Raw genomic sequence first — 20318 nt, 5'->3', positions numbered from 1 at the left:
GCAATGCATTACAACTCCCTGCCTGATTTGCACTGACTGGGCACCAGTCACAGACAAATTTCAGGACCGTGTGCCTGATAAATCATGACTAACACTACATTGTATTGCAGCAACAAACTGTTTATTTCACAGTTGCCAACATTGTGCAACTCCTTAGAAATATTCAGAAAAACAGATGTGTGGTACACTAAATCCAGGATAGCAACCTCTCCTCCACGCGCTGACTCCTGATCTCGGATCTTCCAGGGAGCATCTGCAAAGCCCATGGAACCTGACAGGAATTCCTGCTTTTTTACGAGACAGATGAATTAAAGTACCTGATTTACTGGAAAAATACTTGAACACAATCCCATCACACATTCCTGTTTGATGCCTTTCAATATTTAAACAACTTAAGAACATAAGGAATGAGTATTTCCAACTTCTAAGTAGTTTATTAGAAATCAATAGAGAAGATTTCCTCTTCTGCTTTTGGTTTCCTAAAAACACTTGCACAGGAGAGAAAAAAAACCCATATTGTACCACAATAGGTACTTACTGGCCTGCTGATTAATGGATGACTTACAAAACCAATTTTATTGAGGTTCATAATCCTAAATTAAGGATTAGGCAGAGACTTACCTAGAAAGGAAGAGAATATCCATGCCTCTTTGTACATCCACTAGTGTTATATATATATGTGTGTATATATATATGTATGAGATATACATATTAAAAGCCAACACCACTTCACTTTAAAAAGACGTGCACAGAGCTATGGATGCTGTTATCCCTCCTACTCAGATGGAGTTCCATGGCATAACCCACAAGCAGGAAGTCCCTAGTAGTTAGTCTCAGTGGTTTAGGAAATACAATAGCTGCAGCTTTAGTTTCAGTTGTCCTCAGAGATAAAAAGGAAAAACCCAACAGTTCTAATTATTTCCTCATACCATCTCTCCCTCCACTATATACGATTTAGGCTTGAATTCCTGTGCGGTTTAGGAAGTTTTAAATGGGAACAAGCATGGGCTGGATAAGACAGCCTGTCAGAGGAGGAGGAGGCAGCCCATAAAGCCTGTGTTTGTAGCGCCGGGTGTTACGAGCATACCAGTCTGATACCACTTTAATGACGTGGGAGCTGATCTGGACCCACAGGCAGCAGTGGCAGCCCGGGGACAGTGAATACAAACCCAGATGTGGATGCAGGAGTGCCCAGCCCTGGCACCAGAGCAAACCCGAGGGACCAGAGTCCTTGTGGAGGACGGAGAGGGGGATCCAGGGCTTGCTGCTGATCGGTGTTTCCACACCAATTCCCGGCTCGGGGGCACATTTCCTCTGATGGGAAGTGTGGCTGGGTCGGTTGTGAAGCGCCTTTCCACAGGAGCACTTTGAAGAGCTCACGAGGTAATCGAGCTCTTTAAAGGTGCTCAAAGCAGCCTCGACTTCCGTCTGTTTGTTGGGATCGCGCCTGGCGCAGCGCAAACACAAACGGTAAATAATACGTGAAACAGACAAGAGAAGTGTTAGACAGAGTGACGGCGTGGGTCCGACCCTTCGGTGCCAGCCCCTCAGAGCCGCCTCTGCCGGGCGCTGGCGCCGGGCCCGGCCGTGCCACAGAGTTCGGCCCCGGGGCCCTGCCCTGCCCTGCCGCCATCTTCCCTCGGGGCCGGGAAGGGAACCGCCTCCCGGGCGGGCTCTGCCCCTCGGCGCTGCCGCTGCCGCCTCCCGGTACCGCTGCGGGGCGGCGGCCGCAGGGGCAGCCCCGGGGCAGGAGCCTCAGCCCGAGCGGGGACCGCGGCCCCGCCGTGAGGGGAGGGGGCGGGCGGGGCCGCCTCACGCCAGGGGCGGGGCGGGGCGGGCGGGGCCGGCGCGAGGCGGCGCACTGCGCACGCGCGCCGCGCCGACGCCCCCGGCACGGGGCTGTGACGGCACAACCAAACCCGCGTTAGCCCCGCCCGCCGAGGGTGCCCCGCCTGACGGACGCGCGCGCGGGCCAATGAGCGCCGGCGCCGCCGTTCGAACCGGCGGTGCCGGGGCGGCCGCGGCCAATCGGGTGGCGGGGGCGGGGCGCGGCGGCAGCGCGTTCCCAGGCGCCTCGGCCGCGGCCTCAGTGCGCTCGGGGCGGTGCCGGCGCTCGGAGTGTTGGGGCCGGCGGAGCCGCGGGCGGGCCCGGCATGGGGGTGAGGTAGGGCCGGCCGGGCGCACGGAGCGAACGCGGCCGGCGGTTGGGACGGCGTGTGCTGCGCGGCGCAGGGACGCGGAGCCGGGCGGATGATGGAGGACAAGAAAGAGGAAGGCGAGGCGGAGATCCAGGAGCACGGGCCCGAGCACTGGTTTAGCAAGTGGGAGCGGCAGTGCCTGGCCGAGGCCGAGCAGGAGGAGGCGCTGGCGCCGGAGCTGCAGGACGAGGCGGCGGCGCAGCCCGAGCACAAGCAGCAGAAGCTCTGGCACCTCTTCCAGAACTCGGCCACCGCCGTGGCGCAGCTCTACAAGGGTGAGCGCTGCCGAAGGCCCGGGGCGGGGGGACGCGGCCGGGCGGGCGGTGGGTTCGGTGCCGGGCCCGGGGAGTGGTTGGGGGTGGGTCGCGGAGCAGCCGCGGAGCCGCCTGGTCGGGGCCAGTCCCGCGGCCGCACAAAGGGTCCGGGGCGGCCGACGGAGCCGCTGCCGGGCCGCGACCGCCCCGGGAGGCGTCCGGGAAAACAAAATGGCGAGAGGGAGGGGGAGCCGCGGCCGCGGCCCGGACAGCGCCCGGTGCGGCCTCCGGGGCGGCTCCTGCGCCCGGCCGACCCAGCAGCGGGGCCCGGGGTTGGGGGTCCGGCCGGAGCGCGGCCGCGGGGTGTCCGGGAGGGTCTTGGCGTCGGAGGAGCCCGCAGCGCCGGGGAGGGTGTGGAGGGTGTGGGAGGCCGGGAAGCCCGGCCCTGCCGGCGGCTCCCGACGCCCAGCCCCGGGAAGAGGCTCCGACAAAATGGCGAAGAGCCGGGCTCGTTGGGCTCATTGTGCGGCGGGGCCGGGGCGGGGGCAGCCCGGGCGGGCCTTTCCGCCCTGGGGGCGCCGCGGGCGCTGCCCCGGCCGGGCCAACCCCCGCCCGCCCCGGCCCCGCTCGGCCCCGATCCGGGGCTGCCTCCGGAAGGTGGAACAAAATGGCGAAACCTAACATGGCCGTTCGGAGCTGGTGCTCCAAAATAAACAGCGTGTGTCCTTCCCTCCCTGCAGACCGGGTGTGCCAGCAGCCGGGGCTCTCCCTCTGGGTCCCCTTCCAGAACGCTGCCACTGCGGTCACCAACCTCTACAAAGGTAAGGGGCTGCCCCCCCCCTACCCCGCCCCGCTGCCCCGGCAGCCCTCCCCGCAGAGCCTCCTGCCCCGGCTTACTCATAAGCAGGGCCTGTTAATGTCTCTTATTCACCCTGATAAAATCTAACCCGAGACTGCTTCCTGAATCTTGCAAGTTTTCCCTGGGCCACTTTAGCTGACGGTAGCTGAATCTTTTCTGTTGCCTCATGTCAGTGACTAATGAACTTAAAAGCTGTTTTACTTCGAGACCCTTCAAAAAGGGTGTTTTTAAGGTATGTCTGTCTCTTGTGAATTCAGGAGAAGCGTGCAATGGCTTATTAAGCAGTACTTAAATTCCCTGCATTTTGTGTATTTCATGGTGCACTAGATGTTGGGATGTCAGAGTATAAAGCCTGTACTTTTGTGGTGAAGCATAAATTGGGTTTAGTGTTTGTAAAATTCTGCATAGATGTTAATGTAGTGGAAAAGTTTTATCTTCTTGTGGCAGCGAGGCTTCTTAAGTAAGCCTCCCAGTTTATTTTAAGCACTAGAATGTCATTATGGCTGTGTCCAGGGTGGCTCTAAGAAAGCAGTGTTAGCCAGAACTTTGATACGAGTGTGCTCTGCGTGTGGCTGTGCTTTTTGTGCTGTTTCACTGTGTGTTTCTGAACTCTGCATTTCCTTGGGTTGTCACAGGAATTCTTGTCTGCAGGAAGGATCATTTAGTGGTTTTCAGTTTGTTTAAAAGATTGTACAAAAATGATATATGTCAGTGAAGGCTTAAGTTGGCACAGTGTGATTCCCATTGTTACTGCCTTCCATTCCAAGGAAGAAAAACGCTTTAAAGTTCCAAATTGTTTTTCTGAGTTGTAGTTTGATTTTTTTTTTTTTTTTTGTGAGTTGTGGGTTTTTTTTTTTCCCTTGATCTGTGCAGCATTATCTGGGCTTCTACTTGCATGTACCTTCATTTGCCTCCAGTTTTTCCATTTTGGATTTGCTTTGAGGAGTTGAACTTAACATGTTTGTGATGGGTGATCGGGTTTCTGAGGGATGTGGGACAGAGCAAGGAGGAAATGTAGGTGCATAACCCTGACTGCCAGGGACTCGACTCCTGCAGAAAGGGCTTCTTAGAGCTGTGTCAGCTCCTGTAAAGGGGCAGCACCTCAAAGAGCAGGGGAGGTGCTGCCCGAGGGAGTGGGTCACTAGAACATGGTCAGGGACACCAGTCATTTGAGAATGGTGCTGGAATGGCAGCAGGTAGTGTTAATAAACTGGAATAATTACAGTCTGCCTTTACAAATAACTTGCTCTCCATTACAGCATCTTTACTGTGAAAACTTGGGCTGTTTATTTCTGGTTAAAACATTTGATTACTTGTGCTCTAGGCAGAATGAACCCTGGGTTTTTTTGGCAATGATGTGATTAACTGAAGGATATGTATATGTATGTGGTGATCAGGGAAACTAGAATTTAAGTAGGAAACAGCACCTGAAACTGATCTTTAGATGCTGAAGTACCTCAGTCAGAGCTGCCATATTTCAGTTTTCAGTTAACTTGCAAGGGGGTAGAAACTTGGTGAGAACATGGTAGAACCAGATAAACACTGGCATAGCCAGGCAAGTCTCTTAATGTGAATTTGCTTTCCCTAGTGAAGGTCTCAAAAATCTCCTATTTTTCACGTTCTCAGTAATGTTTGTGTTTGGAGGACTCTGTCAGACACTGGAGAAGTATTTGGTGTGGTGAACTGAACACCACAAACAGCCTCTTGCCTTGTCAGCTGGTTTCTGATCTGATAAATGTTCACATTTTTGAGGCATCATCTTTTTAACAAGAGCAACCCGAGGAATTGTGCATAATGAGAATACCATGATGTCTTGAATGTCAGCATTTTTTTCTGAAAATAGTTTAGAAGTTTAATATCAGACTACACTGATGGTCTGAAGTCACAAATTTTGATTAGTGCTGGTGATAGAGACCACGTTTAAGATCATCTTCCAGATTGCACTAAAGAAGTGACTGTAATGTAATGTAGAATTTAGAACTTAAGGCCACAGTGAAAGTTTTAGGTGTATATTACAGTAAGACTTCTGAGCCTACAATTTATTTTTAAGAACTGTTTTCTAAATGTTAGTTTTGACATAGTAGTTTCAGAATATATGCAGCTTGATGCTTTGCCAGCATAACTTTGTAAACAAAGTAGTTGTAGCTTTTACCATAAAAATCTAATCTCTCCCAGGGTAATGATGCTTGAAATTTCTCTAGGCTACATCAGCAGTCACTCTGCTTGACCTCATACCTAGTTCACAGTTAGCACTTTGTAAAGCATTCTCATACACAAAGAAAGCAGGTTATTGACGGAAAGTCGGGCTCCTGGCCCCAGAAAGACTCTTCTGGTATTTCAGGAAGTGATTAGAGGAATATTATCAGCTTCTAAATTGGCTCCAAAGTGTTTGGGTAGCTTTTACTGCCAGTGCATTGGAGTCTTAAGCTGCTGTGGAGTATAAAATGGCAGGAGGAATAATCTGTTGTGTTGCTATTGCTTTCCCAGGAATTAGTATTTGGAAATGTAGCCTTTAGATTACAAAGCAGCATAGGCAAAATGCTCTTATAGTGCAAAAAAGGCAACATGTTAAGTGTACTTTATGTGTACCTGTACAGCTTATATTCCAAAAGCCCCATGATTTAACTCTGCTCAGCTGGAGACACTTGTCTGTTTTGGTAGGTTGTGTTAGGTTTGGAGTGCTGCTCTTTGACAGTGCAGATTTCAGTGCTGTCTTTTATGGACCATGCAAGGGTGCCTTTAGAATCCCACCCTAGGAATAGCATTTAACAGCAGTTCTCTTTGGGTTTTGAGTGTGAGAAAGCTTGGTTAGATGTGTATGTCCCTGTTTGCCTGTAAACCAGTATCTTGGGACAGCTGTTCTTAAGGAAACACCTTAATGTTCTGGGAAAATGGCTCTTATGTTGGACTTCATTAGTAAAGCAAGAGTATAAAAAGCTGTTTTAATCAGCTGTGCCATATTTTAAAAATTTCTGTGGAAATCAAGTAAACAAAGTTGGAGTGGATATGTTGATGTCTTCTAATGGAGCAGGAGCACCATAACAGTAATTTTCATGAAACTGAAATAGCTGTTGGCAAAGCCCTGATAACAAACCTATGACAAACAAGATGAGCATAATTGTGTAGCAAACAGAGTTTGTCCCACCTGTTACTGTGGTCTGAAACTTACTCAAACTAGGAGCCAGAAATACACTTCCTGAAGTTTGAAAGCAACTTATTACATGGCATTTAAGTCTTTTAGAGGCACAGTTACAGCTGATGTGCACAGGTGATTAAATCAACAGAGAATGAAATTGCATTTTTTTGGTATTTGTAATTATTGCAAATAGCGTGTTTAAAGCTTTTTGTATATCAAAATTGCATTGGGATCTTAAATGGGGAAGGAAACTTTCTTAGCCTTCCTTTGTAAATGGTTTGCCTAACTGAAAGACATTGTGGACACTTGTGTTTTAACTAGTTTCAAAACTAGGGACTATGAATTGCCTCTGCAACTGAAGGTCAGCTGAAACTAGAACAACTCTGAAGAAGTCTTGAGTTTTTCTGACAATTTCTCCCCTATCAGAATGAAGAAAAGCAGTTATTCCTTGTTTTATGTGGAGGTTGCCTGTCTGTATTGATGCACTTCAGCAGCGTCCAAGTCTGTTGGTTTAATTACCTTCCTCAGACTGACAAGCTGTACGTGTGTTTTTAAATAAACAGTGCTGCAGTGTTGACCTGGAATACCGTAAATGCTATTTAAGCAGTGATGGAGTTGCTGTTGACTTTGTGACTCCTCATATTCTGTTTAGGTTTAATGGGACTCTGGTGCCAGTTGATTTACTAACCCGGCACTGCCTTATGTGGGAATGGGAGGAACATGCCCATACTCCTCCTTCCCCGTGGCTGACAGGAAGCCACACCAGTGATGTGCCATGCTGTGTATTGCTGTTTGTAACGCGCTGAGACACCTTTTCTCTGTCTTCTTGCAGAAAGTGTGGATGCCCACCAGCGAAGCTTTGATTTAGGAATTCAGATTGGCTATCAGCGGCGGAACAAGGATGTGTTAGCTTGGGTTAAAAAACGCAGAAGAACTATTCGAAGAGAAGACTTGATCAGCTTCCTATGTGGAAAAGTTCCTCCTCCAAGAAATTCTAGAGCTCCCCCAAGACTGACTGTAGTATCCCCTAACCGAGCTACTTCAACAGAAACTAGCTCATCTGTAGAGACTGATTTGCAACCCTTCCGTGAAGCCATAGCTCTGCATGGTAACAGTCATTTTTTCAATACTACTTGGTTAAATTTGGGTGGGGGCTCTTAAAGCATGTCTGGCTCTTGGCGTATCATAACATGTCATGTACCTGGTGTTCCAGCTGAAGGTACCTCCTTATTGTCTGAGGGAGTTATTAGGTGTATAAGGCACAGTCAAATATATGGAATGAGGGAAAAGTATTGAATAAAAATGAAGTTTGGAACTATAATATTCCACAGTTGTGAACTCACCAGTTAAGTATCAACTCTCATAGTGTTTTTGAGGAGAGACTTGGCATTCATACCAATGCTTAAGTAAACAGAACTTTTGGAAAATGGTAATACTGTGGTAGTAACGAGTTACATATTAAGATTTGACTAGTAGCAAATTTTTGGGGGCTTAGGGAGGGAATTTGATGTCTGAGGCTTCTGCCTCTAACTCTCTCTAGGACCTTTGTTATGTCCTGGATAATAAGGTTTAGCATTCTACTTAAAGGGCCCTGGAAAGGGTATTTCACTTGCACATTGTTGCAATAACTGAGTCCTATTCAAAAGTTTGTTCTAGTTCACTTTCAGATTTAAGTGTCTTCCGGTGTCATACTGAATTTCCTTCCTTGCCATCACTAACCAGGTTGGTGGTGTATCTCTTGTCTTTCCAGATATGAATATTCAGTAGTTTATTCTGTACTGGACTGTTACTTAGCAAGTGAATAGACAAATTGCTCTTGAGCTGAAATGAGGCAGCTCACCTGTGGGTTTTATGCCTGTTAAAATTCAAAAGTGTAGCAGATATCTTCAGGTACAAACAGTTGACCATATCAAGCTATCTAGAAGTGCAACCTAATGAAATTTTTACTGTCTTTGATATTCTCAGTGGGGGTAGAATTAATAAGCTAGAGTGGAACCCTGAAAGTGCAGTCTTTGCTTCTGCTGTGTGGTGGTTTTTCAAGATACATAAACCAGACAAAGTTAATGTCTAGGTGGCAGCCTCATCCTGGTATTTTTGGCTGCTCTGTTGCCATTTAAGTCAAGCATGCTTCCACCCTGTCATGTCGGTTTTAGTGGTTTTCCTTTACATATTGGAAGCTGGCTAGAGAATTCTGTGCACCACTCTTGCCTGTTCAGTAGGTGAAGTTGTTTTCATGAGAACAGCTGCAGAAGCTGGCTCTCACGGTGATAAGCAACCCCTTAATGTTTTCTGAAACTGGTTGAATCTGGTGTGCAGTTGGATCTAACTAAAAAGGCTCACTCTTAGGTGAGAGTAAGCTTAGCTAGACTCACTTCAGCACGGTGGGGGCTCAAGCATAGTAAACTCAGAGCCATTTTATTGGTAATATGGCTCTCTTTGTGTCCTTGTATTGTTTCCTAGCATCTGCTTTGTACAGAGGTGGTTTGTGGAAGTCACTTCTCTGTGTAGCATGGGAATCTGAACTGTGATGTGTGAAGTTTGTTCTTATTTCATAACCTGATGCAGTCATGAGGAAGTTCTGTGCTCTGTACTGGCACTGCAGGGACTAGAAATGCCCTCTTCCCCTTCATCATCTGGTTGACAAGATTACATGTCAGTCACCTGGATTAGGTTCTCCTGATATCAGTTACAATCTGGTCCTTGACACAAATGCTTTTGTGCTAATCCTTTAGTGACTGGGCTTGTATTTGGCCTCATAACTGTTTTTAGGTTATTGCCTACAATGTCTGCATCCTCCAGCTTCTCGCCCTGTTCTCTTTAACACTAAGGAAGTTGTGATTACGCCATCTCCCAAAGTCATTTCCCATTTATTGTAGGGCTTCTCAAAACTGTGTTTTGATTTTGAAGCCTGTGAAGGATCTTCAGCTGTGTGTAGGGCTATGCTAATCTTCTTATTTGTCAGGCTGTTTAAAAGTTCTTTGCTGCTTCTGGGTATTGTGAGGAAACATGAGAACCCGATGATGGTGAGGAGCAGTCCAGGCAAGTGTTCAGGACTAAGGTTTTGAGGGGAGTTTTTGACTGACATGTAAAAGAGTGAGGCTTTGTTTTGTGCTGGTAGGCGTCCTGATGGGAATGGAGTATTCCTTCACTGGTGATGTGAATGGGCTGAATTAAATTTGAAGAATAATGCTAAAACTTTGCTGCTCTCAGCAAGACCTCTTTTGCTGAAGCAGGGGTAGATATGAATGATCTATGCACCTAGTAAAGCTCTGTGGAAGTGGAGTTGATGTATTGACTTTTCAGAAATAGGTACAAATATAAATTTAAAGACCATGGCATTATAACTTGCTGACCATCCTCTTTGGTGGGGGAAAATCCCTCTTTTTTTTGATCATTTAACACCTAAATGCATCATAAGCACATCTGAAAACTTTGATAGAAAGCTGTGGTAACAAAGTAGCTAATAATTAAATATTTCCTGGAACATCAAACACAATTCTAGGTGTGTACCCTAAACCTCAAACGTTAGAGAAGACTATCCTTTATGTATCAGTGCAATCTTTAAACTGTATGCTGCATCTGAAATGTGTTAAAATTGGATTTTTAGCCTTGCCTCTTCTATCTCCAACCCTGTTACCTCTGACCCATACTACAGCTCTGCAAAGTAGTTGACAGCTTTGTTGACAAAAGCTGGGGATTTTGAACCCAGAACTGAATCTTGTGATACTGGTTATCACAGTCACCTTGTGTCTATCTACCTTGATTACCTTGTAATCTTTGTACTAGAAAGAAACTTGTTCTTCTCTACTGTTCTGCTTTTAAGCCTTTTATGGTAGCTAAAAGCAAAATTATGACAAAAACCTGAACATGAGAAGGTTTAAGGGGTATGGGATCTCCCTTTTCTTTCAGCTCCATGGCATGTTGAGTGCTGTTACACTGAAATCTTTAGTATCACTTTGGGGTACTTAGAATGAGTTTTTGGAACTAAGTAACCTCTTGAGAGAGTAAACTCTGGTAAACAAAATCTTTGCCCTTAATATCAGCTTTCCATTATTAGTGTGCTGATGGGTAACCTTTGAAATAGAACATGGCTGGAAACTTGGAACTGTGAATACTTGAAAAGAAGTTAAAGTCTCTAAGAAAAGCTCAGTAGTTAGTCTGAAGTGATACATGTTTTACTCTGAAGTGCCAGTGGATTTTTCTGTAACGTCAGGAACTACACATTTGATGGTTGGCGTTTTAGGATGTGGCAGTGGAAGATAAATACCTCAAATATAGAGTTGAGTTTTTAACTTCAGCAGCCCCTGAACTGTCATTGCAGTTAGTGAAGGTGTGGATGTATCTTCACCTGCTCCCTGGATGTGTATTGACATACCCAGTTCTGTAAGAGATGGTTTTCAAAGGACAGAATTACATCAATCTGAGCTAATAGTCACAAGACTCCCAGAAGCTGCCTGTGTGCCTGGCTGCAGCATACCAAGCCTTGTGGTGCTGGTGGCTGTGCATGACCCACGTTTGAAATGATGCTTTGGTCCTCTAACGTGGGATGTGCTCCACGTTCACAGCCCCTTCTCCCACTTTAATGTGAGAAAATGCCATGATGTGAGGAGGGGGAAGAAGCAAGCTTGGAAAGGCAATGCTGAACTGCATTAGACTTAACCAAAAATTGAGTGAATGAGGGAAAAAATTAGGGCAACAGTACAGCAAGGGAGTGTTAGTTGTTCTCTCCTCAGCTTTAATGTTGATGTAGATCGTTCGTGTGATTCACTCTCTGGACAGGGGGAACACTTGCATGTAGAAGTGTGTGGCTTGGCCCCTTAAAAGCCTGAATTTCCACCAGGCCTTTGGATGTGCTTCTCGGAATACTAAACTGTAGTTTAAAACATGAGCAGTTAGCAGGATATAGAAGCAGCATTTGGTAGAAGAGGGGCTGGGAGAGCAGAGTTCAGATTGGTTTGACACAGTTTAATTTAAAGGTTGTGTGTATATATAGCTGTGATGGAATTGTGCATTGGTATGTGCTGCTAAAACTTGCTCTTTGAGCAGTATGAAAGGGTGGGTATGAGATAGGGGAGTGACAAGGATCTCTCTGCATGCCATTTTGTATTTATCTGGGGTTATTAACTAATTCCTGCTTTAGTCACACTTATCTAAGCGTGAATGTTCCTTTTGATACTTCCTGATTAAAACTTCTGGAAAACAATAGTTAATACTATTACTATACTGAGCAGTGGTTACCCAGTATATTATGCTGTGGTAGTGACCTGAATAACTCACTCATTATGGACATGGTTATGGTGCAGATGAAACAGCATTTATAGGTTGTAAGGCCAGTGTTGATAAACTTGCTGATTTTGAGTTGACAGTTTTAAGTATTTCCTACTCCATGAAACATGCTTTTAGACAAGCATTCTAATCACTTGATATCTTTGGAGAGTACTTAGTTATAAATTAACTAATATTGGTCACAATTCTTTCTGTACTGCAACTGTTTCCAGTAGAACTATAATAAATGCCTTTAGAATATAGTTGCAGATACAAGTTTCTTGTAAAATTAACTGGCTATGAAATGTCATGTTGTTGATGACTGAAAGTTATGACAGGAATGGAAATGCAATAAGTACTGCAAAACATTTCAGATATGCCCTCCACTTCAGTCCTTTCAAATTTAAAAATGAGGTAAGAGCCATGTGTGCTTTTCTTAAAGGCCTCGAGTAATAAGGGAGATGTCCCTGGTAGAAAGGAGTGGGAGACTTCAGAGGTGCTTGTGAGACTGGGAAAGAAGTAAAGACACTTTAGCAGCTGTTTGGATCTCTATCCTTGTGTAGATAAAATTGATGTGCCTGTGATTGGGTCTGGTTAATCACAGAAATTTGGGGTTGTGAAATGGTGTTTGCTGCCAGTCATGTCATCTTGCTACTCCCTAGTGTCAGTTACTGTTTGCTTTACTGCTTTAAATGCTGAAATACTTTGGGAAGAGCTCTGAGTCCACTGAAAGCTTAAAATCAGAATAATTCACAGTAAATGGGTTCTCTTAGACCTTTTTTTTGTATGGCAACAACTTTCCAAGAAAAAAAGTAACTGTGGAAAGATGTTTTCATGTTTTCTCTGTTGACAAAAAGTAGATCTTTTGAGCATTGCAGATTGTCTTCAGAGATGTTGCTTCCATGAAATGGCATCTTGATATTTGAGTGCATACCTCGAGTTTGCTTTGACTCTTCCACGTGTGCTTGATTACCCAATCCTAAACTGTGGGCTAAATGTTTCATTTGGCAGTTCTGCTCTCCTGGTTGGCTATAGTGCTGTGTCATATATTAAGTGCCAGTAACTGATACCAGGTTGTCACCCAGTCTGTTACATGCTCAGTAATTACTCTTACTGGTGCTAAATACCTGTATGAGATACAAGATTAAACTGCACCTCGAAGTCCATGCTGTGATGCGATATCCTTGTATTCCTAATCTCTGTAGAAATTAATTCAAAACTACTCTCCTGCTTTTGACACTAAGTTTGATTGAAGATTTTAACTTCTAATTATCTCCTGAAGGTTGTTTGTGTATTTAAATGTACAGTGATTCATTATTACTTACATATTAGGATGTTAATGACTGCTTTGGGCATTGCTTGTGAACCTTGGCAGTCTGATTTTGAATATGCGTCAGCATATTAAAGGTGCATCTTTTAACTGACTTTTGTATCTCCTATTTTAAAGAATGCTTGTTACTTGAAGATTCCACTTAAACATAGTTTTTGAGTGATGCCACAAATATCTTTTCACATCACGGTTCAGTTTTGGGGTTTATTTCGAATAACTTTTCTCTTACTTGGGCATTAGACGTAATGAAAAGATGTCATGATAAAACTGATTTAGTATGTTGGCCATTGGGTTGTATGATACAAATTACTGGAAGTGATGTAAATAGTTTTCTCTAAGTGGAAGTAACAACAGTGAACTTTCATGTTCAAAGCAATTTTGTTTGCAGTAGTAATGGGGGGAATATCTGCAATCAGTTTGGATTTGAAATAATGTCACCTTCTGTGCACTGTCAGATTTTTTTTCCAGTTTAAATGTACAGGATGAATAAATGTTTTTTCATAATGTATGTCATGAGAGTTGAAATTAAACTACTGTTTTCTTTGAATTGTGAAGTGATTTGTTACCTGCCCAAATTAATGCACCTTGGTAGTTTATACAAGTTATGTTATCTGAATTGGCTTTTTAGTCATACATCCATGTCCTCAAGTAGCTGCTTTACATTCTTTGGTGGATGTATAGAAACTTTTTGTAATGGTTTTCAATTTGAGCTTGACCTTAATCCAGAGAGTACTATCCCAGAGCTTGTTCCTGAATTACCTTTTCACGAAAACAGCTTCTGCTGTTTAAATACTTTCTGCTACTGTGAATGAAAGATGATTTTGATATTAATAACATCTGCAGGGTGCATGGCAGAGTTCAGGCCGTGCTTCTGAGTTGTGTTTGAACACCAGGCAGAGCTATAAGCAAAAGCTCTAAGAAATCAGCAGTGATTAGTGGCTGTTTCTGCTGGTTGCGTAATGCCTGACCTGTGTAAAAGTATTCCCTGTGCTGTTAAAAGTGCTAAGCTTTAAATGTCCATTTAATAATAATAATGTTCAATAGTGATATTTGGTTGGCCTATTCCATCCTGACTTGTGTATCAACCTACCATTGCTGCAGATGGCTCCAGAGTGTAGCTTTTAATTGAGATTTCTGGAGACTGATTCAGTAGCAGACATAGATCTGCTGTTCTTTATCTTCCTGCATGGCTCTTGCTTTGGTAGTTTTATTTCTAGGGCCAGTAGGTGTTCTTGTACTTTCCTAATAATACTCAGATTTGAAGGAGTTATGATAGTAAAGATGTTTGTCTTATCTATGAGCTCCTGTTTATCTACAAATACAGCCTGAATTCCAAATTTAGAAGAGTATTTTGGCTTTCATGTAGCAACCCTTAGTAAACTTATGTTTTGGAATGTCCCACTTTTGGAAAAAGTATAATAGTAACATAACTGAAGATGAAGCTTAAATTACTATGGAGTTCATGGTTTTATTTTATGGCTTTATTTCTACAAGAAACGAACTTCATTTTAATTAAACACTAACAATCTGAACACAAACCAAAGTACTTGCAAGGTACCCATGACAGTGTTTTGGATCAGATCTGTCAATAGCAAATTTTGGATGATTGTCATGTGGCTTTCCTTGCATAGTTGATATTTAATTCTCTTCCGAATTCTGAGAGCACCAGTGTGTTGGCTGTTAGCATCAGCCAGGAAATAAAGCTTTTATTTAAACACTAGTTTTGGTGTACACACCTGTGAGATACGCTGTCATACTGCAGTGGTTGAGGGAGTGAAAGGGAGCAGTGTGGTGGTGTTAAAACAAGACCGAGCCAATTCAGCCTGGAAATTCCTTGGTAAGACTGTGTAATTCTTGGTCTGGTGTGAAGCCTTGTACTGAAATAGTCTGCTCTTGAGTATGTACATGTTTTGAACAGCATGTCATGCTTATGGAGCTGGTGTTTGCCAGCGTGTGCTGCTACACCCTGGTGTGTCAGCTCACTTCTAACGTCATAAAAAGCAGTTCTGCCAATCACTAGATTCTTACATGGACTTAAGAGCTGAGAAGATGTGGTCTGCACTTGAAATAAAAGCGTGGCACAGCCAGTAGGATGTAGAAGTCGGATAAGCGTCATCCTTTCTGCCGCAGGTGGGAAATGCTCTGTCTTTGCTGTGTGACTTTAATGGTGTTTCTCTCTTTCCCCAGGTCTTAGTGGTGCAATGGCTAGTATAAGTGTTCGCTCAAGTACCCCAGGCTCGCCTACTCACGTGAGCAGTGGCTCCAATGCTAGTCGAAGGAGAAATGGACTCCATGATGTTGATTTGAACACTTTCATATCAGAAGAAATGGCACTCCACTTGGACAATGGTGGAACTAGAAAGCGTACCTCAGCCCAGTGTGGCGATGTCATTACAGACTCACCAACTCATAAACGCAACAGAATGATCTAAACTGCAAAAATTTCAAACCCACCATGCTGCTTGAAAGCCACTTGATCCTCAGAGTACTATTGAAAAGGAAACATGAGGCCATCTTTCCATATTCACTGTTTAAGACGAATTCAATAAATGCCATAAAGGAAATTTTAGATATTACATTAGATGCCTCTTGTAACTGCGGCTTTCTTAAACTATATTCTTAGCAGAGGACATCAGATATTGTGTAGTAGTTAGCAAGATCATCATAGGCGAACATGTATCTGTTCCAAGGCTAAAAGTGACCTTACTTGTATTATTAAAGGGAAAGGAAATTTCAGATGTTTATTTGGCTATAGAATGCTTTTTTTTGTCCTTTATTTCCTGCTTTGAGTATTTGCTTAAACAGTATTGCCAGTTTGACTGAAATTGTCTACAACATGACTTGGCATCTTTGTCAAAACTGCAGGCTTCCATTTTTGCAGCACTGTACCATGCACCTAGTTTCTGTATAGTAACAGTGTGCAAGTTATAAATATTGGACTGTACCCTTTTTAGTTTTAAAAGCAGTTGATAATTCTGGTGATTGTGTGATAATGTAAAGAGGTGCTATGATGGTCATGCAATTAATACTTAATATTGAATCAATACAAGGATCTTTATTGGATTCACTTTGTGTGTTCTAGTGCTCTGAAGTAGCAATATTAAACTTTTCCCCGATTAACTTCATAGGCTTTTAAATCAGTTTGAGAAAATATATGTACTTATTGGTATTATCCTCGTGGTAATCATATACAGTGCAGACTGCACCAGTGCTGACCTAAATTTAGAGAAAAATGTCCTGTAATTGGAAAATAGGCTTTTCTGTTCAGTATTAGTGAAGGGTAGGTTTTGTGTACACCCATATCCTATTTTACATTTCCTGTGAAGTAATTGCCCATTGCTGGGGAGGGGTGGGAGGAGAGGGAATGTGGGGAATAGTTGGAAAAGGGGTGTGTTCTAACAAGTAAGACTTCTGGTCACATGTGGAAACTTGGACTAACTTAGACAAGATTCTGTGCAATGCCATCCCCTTTCGGGAGGGAGTGACATGCAGGTTCTGTGAAGTGCTAAGAAAATAATTTAAAACTGGAAGTTGATTATAAAACTCTGGATAAACATGCCGTAAGGGTGAATTGAAAAGGATAAATGGCTTTCTTTTTGTGTTTAGCTTACATTCATAGGATTGAACTCTGGCTGCCGTAACTTGAGCATAATCTAAAACTGAACTAGAGATCAAGACTGATCTGCTGCAAATCCGTTTCTGAGTGGGGAAGGATGTATGTCAGTCTCTATGTGGAGTGTCCTGACTGGTTCTATATGGAGATGCAGGAAGCTCTGGCCTTCAGGGCCTCAGCCTCTGCCTAGGAAAAGGATAACACGGGAAGAATAAGAAAATGAAGAGCTCCAAATCTGCACGTTGGGAAGGGGTATTTAGTGAGGTGGTATGCATGCTTTAACTGGAAGCATAGGCTGATTGTTGGATTAAATGTAGCTATGCTGGATCCACAATACTAAAAATTGTGCTTTCCAGTGAAGTTAAGGCACCTTGGGCTCCATGTTAATACACAGCTCTTCAAAGTTTTTGCTTATGTGCTTGTAGAGTCCGATCTCTTGCATTATCTTCCCTGTGTGAAGCAGACTTCACTGTAGGTTTGCCCCTTTTTGCCCTGGTATCCTCTCAGCAGTGTCTGTGGTCAAGGCAAGGCAGCAGTGCTGTGTGAGATACTCTGAATTCAAGGTGCTCCACTAAGAGCATGATTTCCTTGCCTTGTGGTGCTTCCATCACATTTCTTTACATCAAAGAGTCCTTAAAGATGTCAACAGTTGCACAATACTGTAGTGAGAGGCTCTGTAGTTTATGGACAACTGTAAGAACTGTCCCAAAGGGTAAGAACTGCTCAAACCCCCACCTGTGTGACGTAGCTGAACTTGCACATTACTCAAAGACTCAGTATACATTAATTTCAGTTACTGCTATAACTACAATTCATAAGATTTAGTTTATGTAAGATATCAATACTGCATAAAGCTAGTTTTCATTTGGAGACTGCATTTTCAACAAAGATTTTGAAGATGGTATCTAAGTATATCTGTTAGTATTTATTAGACTGTTGGCAGAGGGATTTTTTTTTTTTCTGTTCTAAAGAAAAGTCTGGAGTCCTGATCAGAAAGGACACCTGTGAGAGCAGTTCTTCAGCTCTTCTGTTTATTTGTTAACTGCCTTGTACAAGTAAGATGCTTATGCTCTGCAACTTGTAACGCACTCTACTATTCCGTGTGGTGAAGGTGACATCATGTTGGTATCAGTTCTGCATATTGAACTGTAGCAGTGCTGCAGGTCTAAGCCCAAGTACACAGAGCCTGGTCAAATTACTTCTCCCTTTCCTTGCAGTGAGACAAATCTTGTTAATGCACTCAAGCATTAATTCAGTCTAGTACCATCTGAAACTAAATTTGTCTGGCTTTTTATTTAATTTGTGCCATTTTTCTTTGAAAGAAAGCAGGCTTAGATATTAAACTGGTTGCATTTATTTTTTTGTTGTTTTGCTTGTACCTTAAATATTTGGCCACTTTTTGATTGTTTTCCATTTAGTCCCAACTAAATGTTGTTTGTTCTTTGACCTCTGCCAGATTGATTGAAAATGCTTGTATTCACCTGGTAAACACAAGGAAAACAGGTTGTCTCTTGGAAAAAAGAAAAAAAAAATCCAGTACCTGTTGCTTTGAAGACTTATTTCTTGTGCCAGTGTAGAAAATTGATGTTCTGGAAATAGCTCTCAGCTATTATCCAAGCTGTAGCTCCTGGAGCCAGAAGCAAGTTGATTTTCAGTAAGAAACACTGACTTGAGAACTGTTTAGTTTGGTAAAAATGGTGCTTACTTTTGCTTTCTCCTATGAATCGTAGAGTTGACCGGTCTCTTCTCCATGTACATCCAATCTAACATGAATGTGCGGCAGTTACATAAAGTACATCCTGCACTGAAGCTACTGAGCTTGGCTTGCTTATTAATGAAGTAAGTTTTAAATGTTAAATTTAAATCTATATTACAATAAAGTAATGCAAAAATGATTTTGGCTGAAATTGAAGTCCTGCAGTTAAACTTACTTTTCAAATGTGGTTTACCCAGCTGGAGTAATAGAAACTCTAAGTCATAATAAACCTAATAAAAAAAAAAAAACTACAACTGATCAGGCTGCTTTGTAGTTCTTTAAGTTCCTGAGTACCAGTCCATCAGTAACCCCGGAGAAGATGTGGTTAGTGTGAGCTGGCAGGCTTCCTTGGTTCTGCAGAGCTGGACTTCCCTTCAGGAATGCAATTTGGTGGCTGTTCAGTCGAGCTTACACACAGTTTTTTTCCTTTGTCTCTTACTGACTAATGAAGATAGAAAGAATTGGGGTGTGCTGTTACATTTGTACAAGATGTTCTGCAATTTAACATCACTAATACTTACAAAAAGCACCTTAAAGAGATTTAAGTGCCATAGTTTTAGGAAGTTAAGTGGTATTGACTTCAATAGTAGAGCTTTCCAGTCTCTTGCGAAAGACTCTTTGGACTTAAGTGAAATCAGGTGCTTTAATTAATTAGAAGCATTTCCTGCTTTATGTGGGTGTCCCTAAACCTGCAAACTATTTCTCACTTGCTGCATCAGCAGGTTTTAGAACTTCATTATGAAGGAAACCTTTATTTCATAGGGGCTTTTAAGTTAAAAATGTGTCCTTTTAATTAATGTTAACATTTTTCACTTACTTATCCAGTGAAATGTTCCAGCAGGGATTTGAAAAGATGCTTAAATGGCTTCTAGAAAACAGCATCTTTCAAGTCTTAGCCTAGAGCTAAGCAATATTTTGGCAGAAATGAGGAATGCACGCCTGACTTGTTCTGTGGAGTTCTCTGCACCAGGTGGGGCCAGTGTGGTTATTTGGGGGAGCCCTGTGGGCTGCTCATTGCAGAGCCTCTGGTTATACAAGGTCAGGAGGCAGGCCCTGGCACTCAGCAGTGGCTGTGCCTGTCTCCAGGGCTTTCCTTGTCCGTGCAGGTAACTCCTGGGGATGATTTGGGGCCGGGGAGCTCTCAGAGCCCAGGATGGAACAGCTCTGTGGTCAACACTGCTTTGTGCTGCCCTTCTCTCCCTGTGCCCCATCTCAAAAGGGCAGCTCGAGCTCACAGGAGTAATAGTGAACACTCCAACCAAATTCCCTTCTGTGTAGCATGGAAGCATTATCCAGCCCTAGGTGGTGGGTTTTTTATATAAACGATGGAAGCCAAATGTTTCTCAGTGGGTAATGAGGGTTCAGCATTTCCCATGTGGCTCTGGCCAGTGATGCTGAGCAGCATCTCTTCGGGTTTTGGAACACCAGGACAGTTCATAAGGGCTGTGTCTTCATTGACCATGGTGGGATGTGGTGGGGGAGTGCACAACCAATTTCAAAGTGAAGCTGGTTCTGGATGCTGCAGAGCAGAGAGCTATGCACAGAAGGAAATCCTGGGGTCCTGTTTGTGTCCTGGTGGTGTAACGCTGTCACATCTTTGCCAGAAAAACTCATGATGCTTTTCCAGCTTTGAAACTCAAGCCACAAGAATTTTTTTCCAGTATTTTGAACATCTCGTATCCTTTTCACGAAGCATCAAAGCAGAGGATACAAAATGTTTGCATTTAAAGTAGGTGTGCTAAGAACCTTGTGCTGTTTCTCCTGGAGTTCTGATGGGGCACTTCCATCTCCTGCCCATACAGCCCTGTGTGCCCCTGCTCACACAACAGGCCAATGCCCCCAAGTCCAAAGGTTAGTTTGTTACTTTCCCATGTATTTTCATTTTTATATTGCTGTCTGAGCCTAGC

General features: G+C 43.7%; 1 protein-coding gene across 1 annotated transcript; it reads left to right on the top strand.

Annotated features, from left to right (window-relative positions):
• The first annotated feature begins 2093 nt into the window (after window positions 1-2093).
• Window positions 2094-18666, top strand: HAPSTR1 (HUWE1 associated protein modifying stress responses). Its single transcript, XM_050317318.1, has 4 exons — window positions 2094-2473; window positions 3193-3273; window positions 7280-7555; window positions 15230-18666. The coding sequence occupies exons 1-4, from the start codon at window positions 2251-2253 to the stop codon at window positions 15472-15474; spliced, it is 825 nt and encodes a 274-aa protein (XP_050173275.1). The 5' UTR covers window positions 2094-2250; the 3' UTR covers window positions 15475-18666.
• Window positions 18667-20318: the final 1652 nt, after the last annotated feature.

The sequence above is a fragment of the Myiozetetes cayanensis genome, unplaced genomic scaffold (genome assembly GCF_022539395.1).
Source record: "Myiozetetes cayanensis isolate MyiCay16 unplaced genomic scaffold, myiCay2020 scf20-37, whole genome shotgun sequence".
Taxonomy (NCBI): domain Eukaryota; kingdom Metazoa; phylum Chordata; class Aves; order Passeriformes; family Tyrannidae; genus Myiozetetes; species Myiozetetes cayanensis.
Note: the sequence above shows the minus strand (reverse complement) of the source record. Positions and strands in the feature narration are given on the sequence as shown.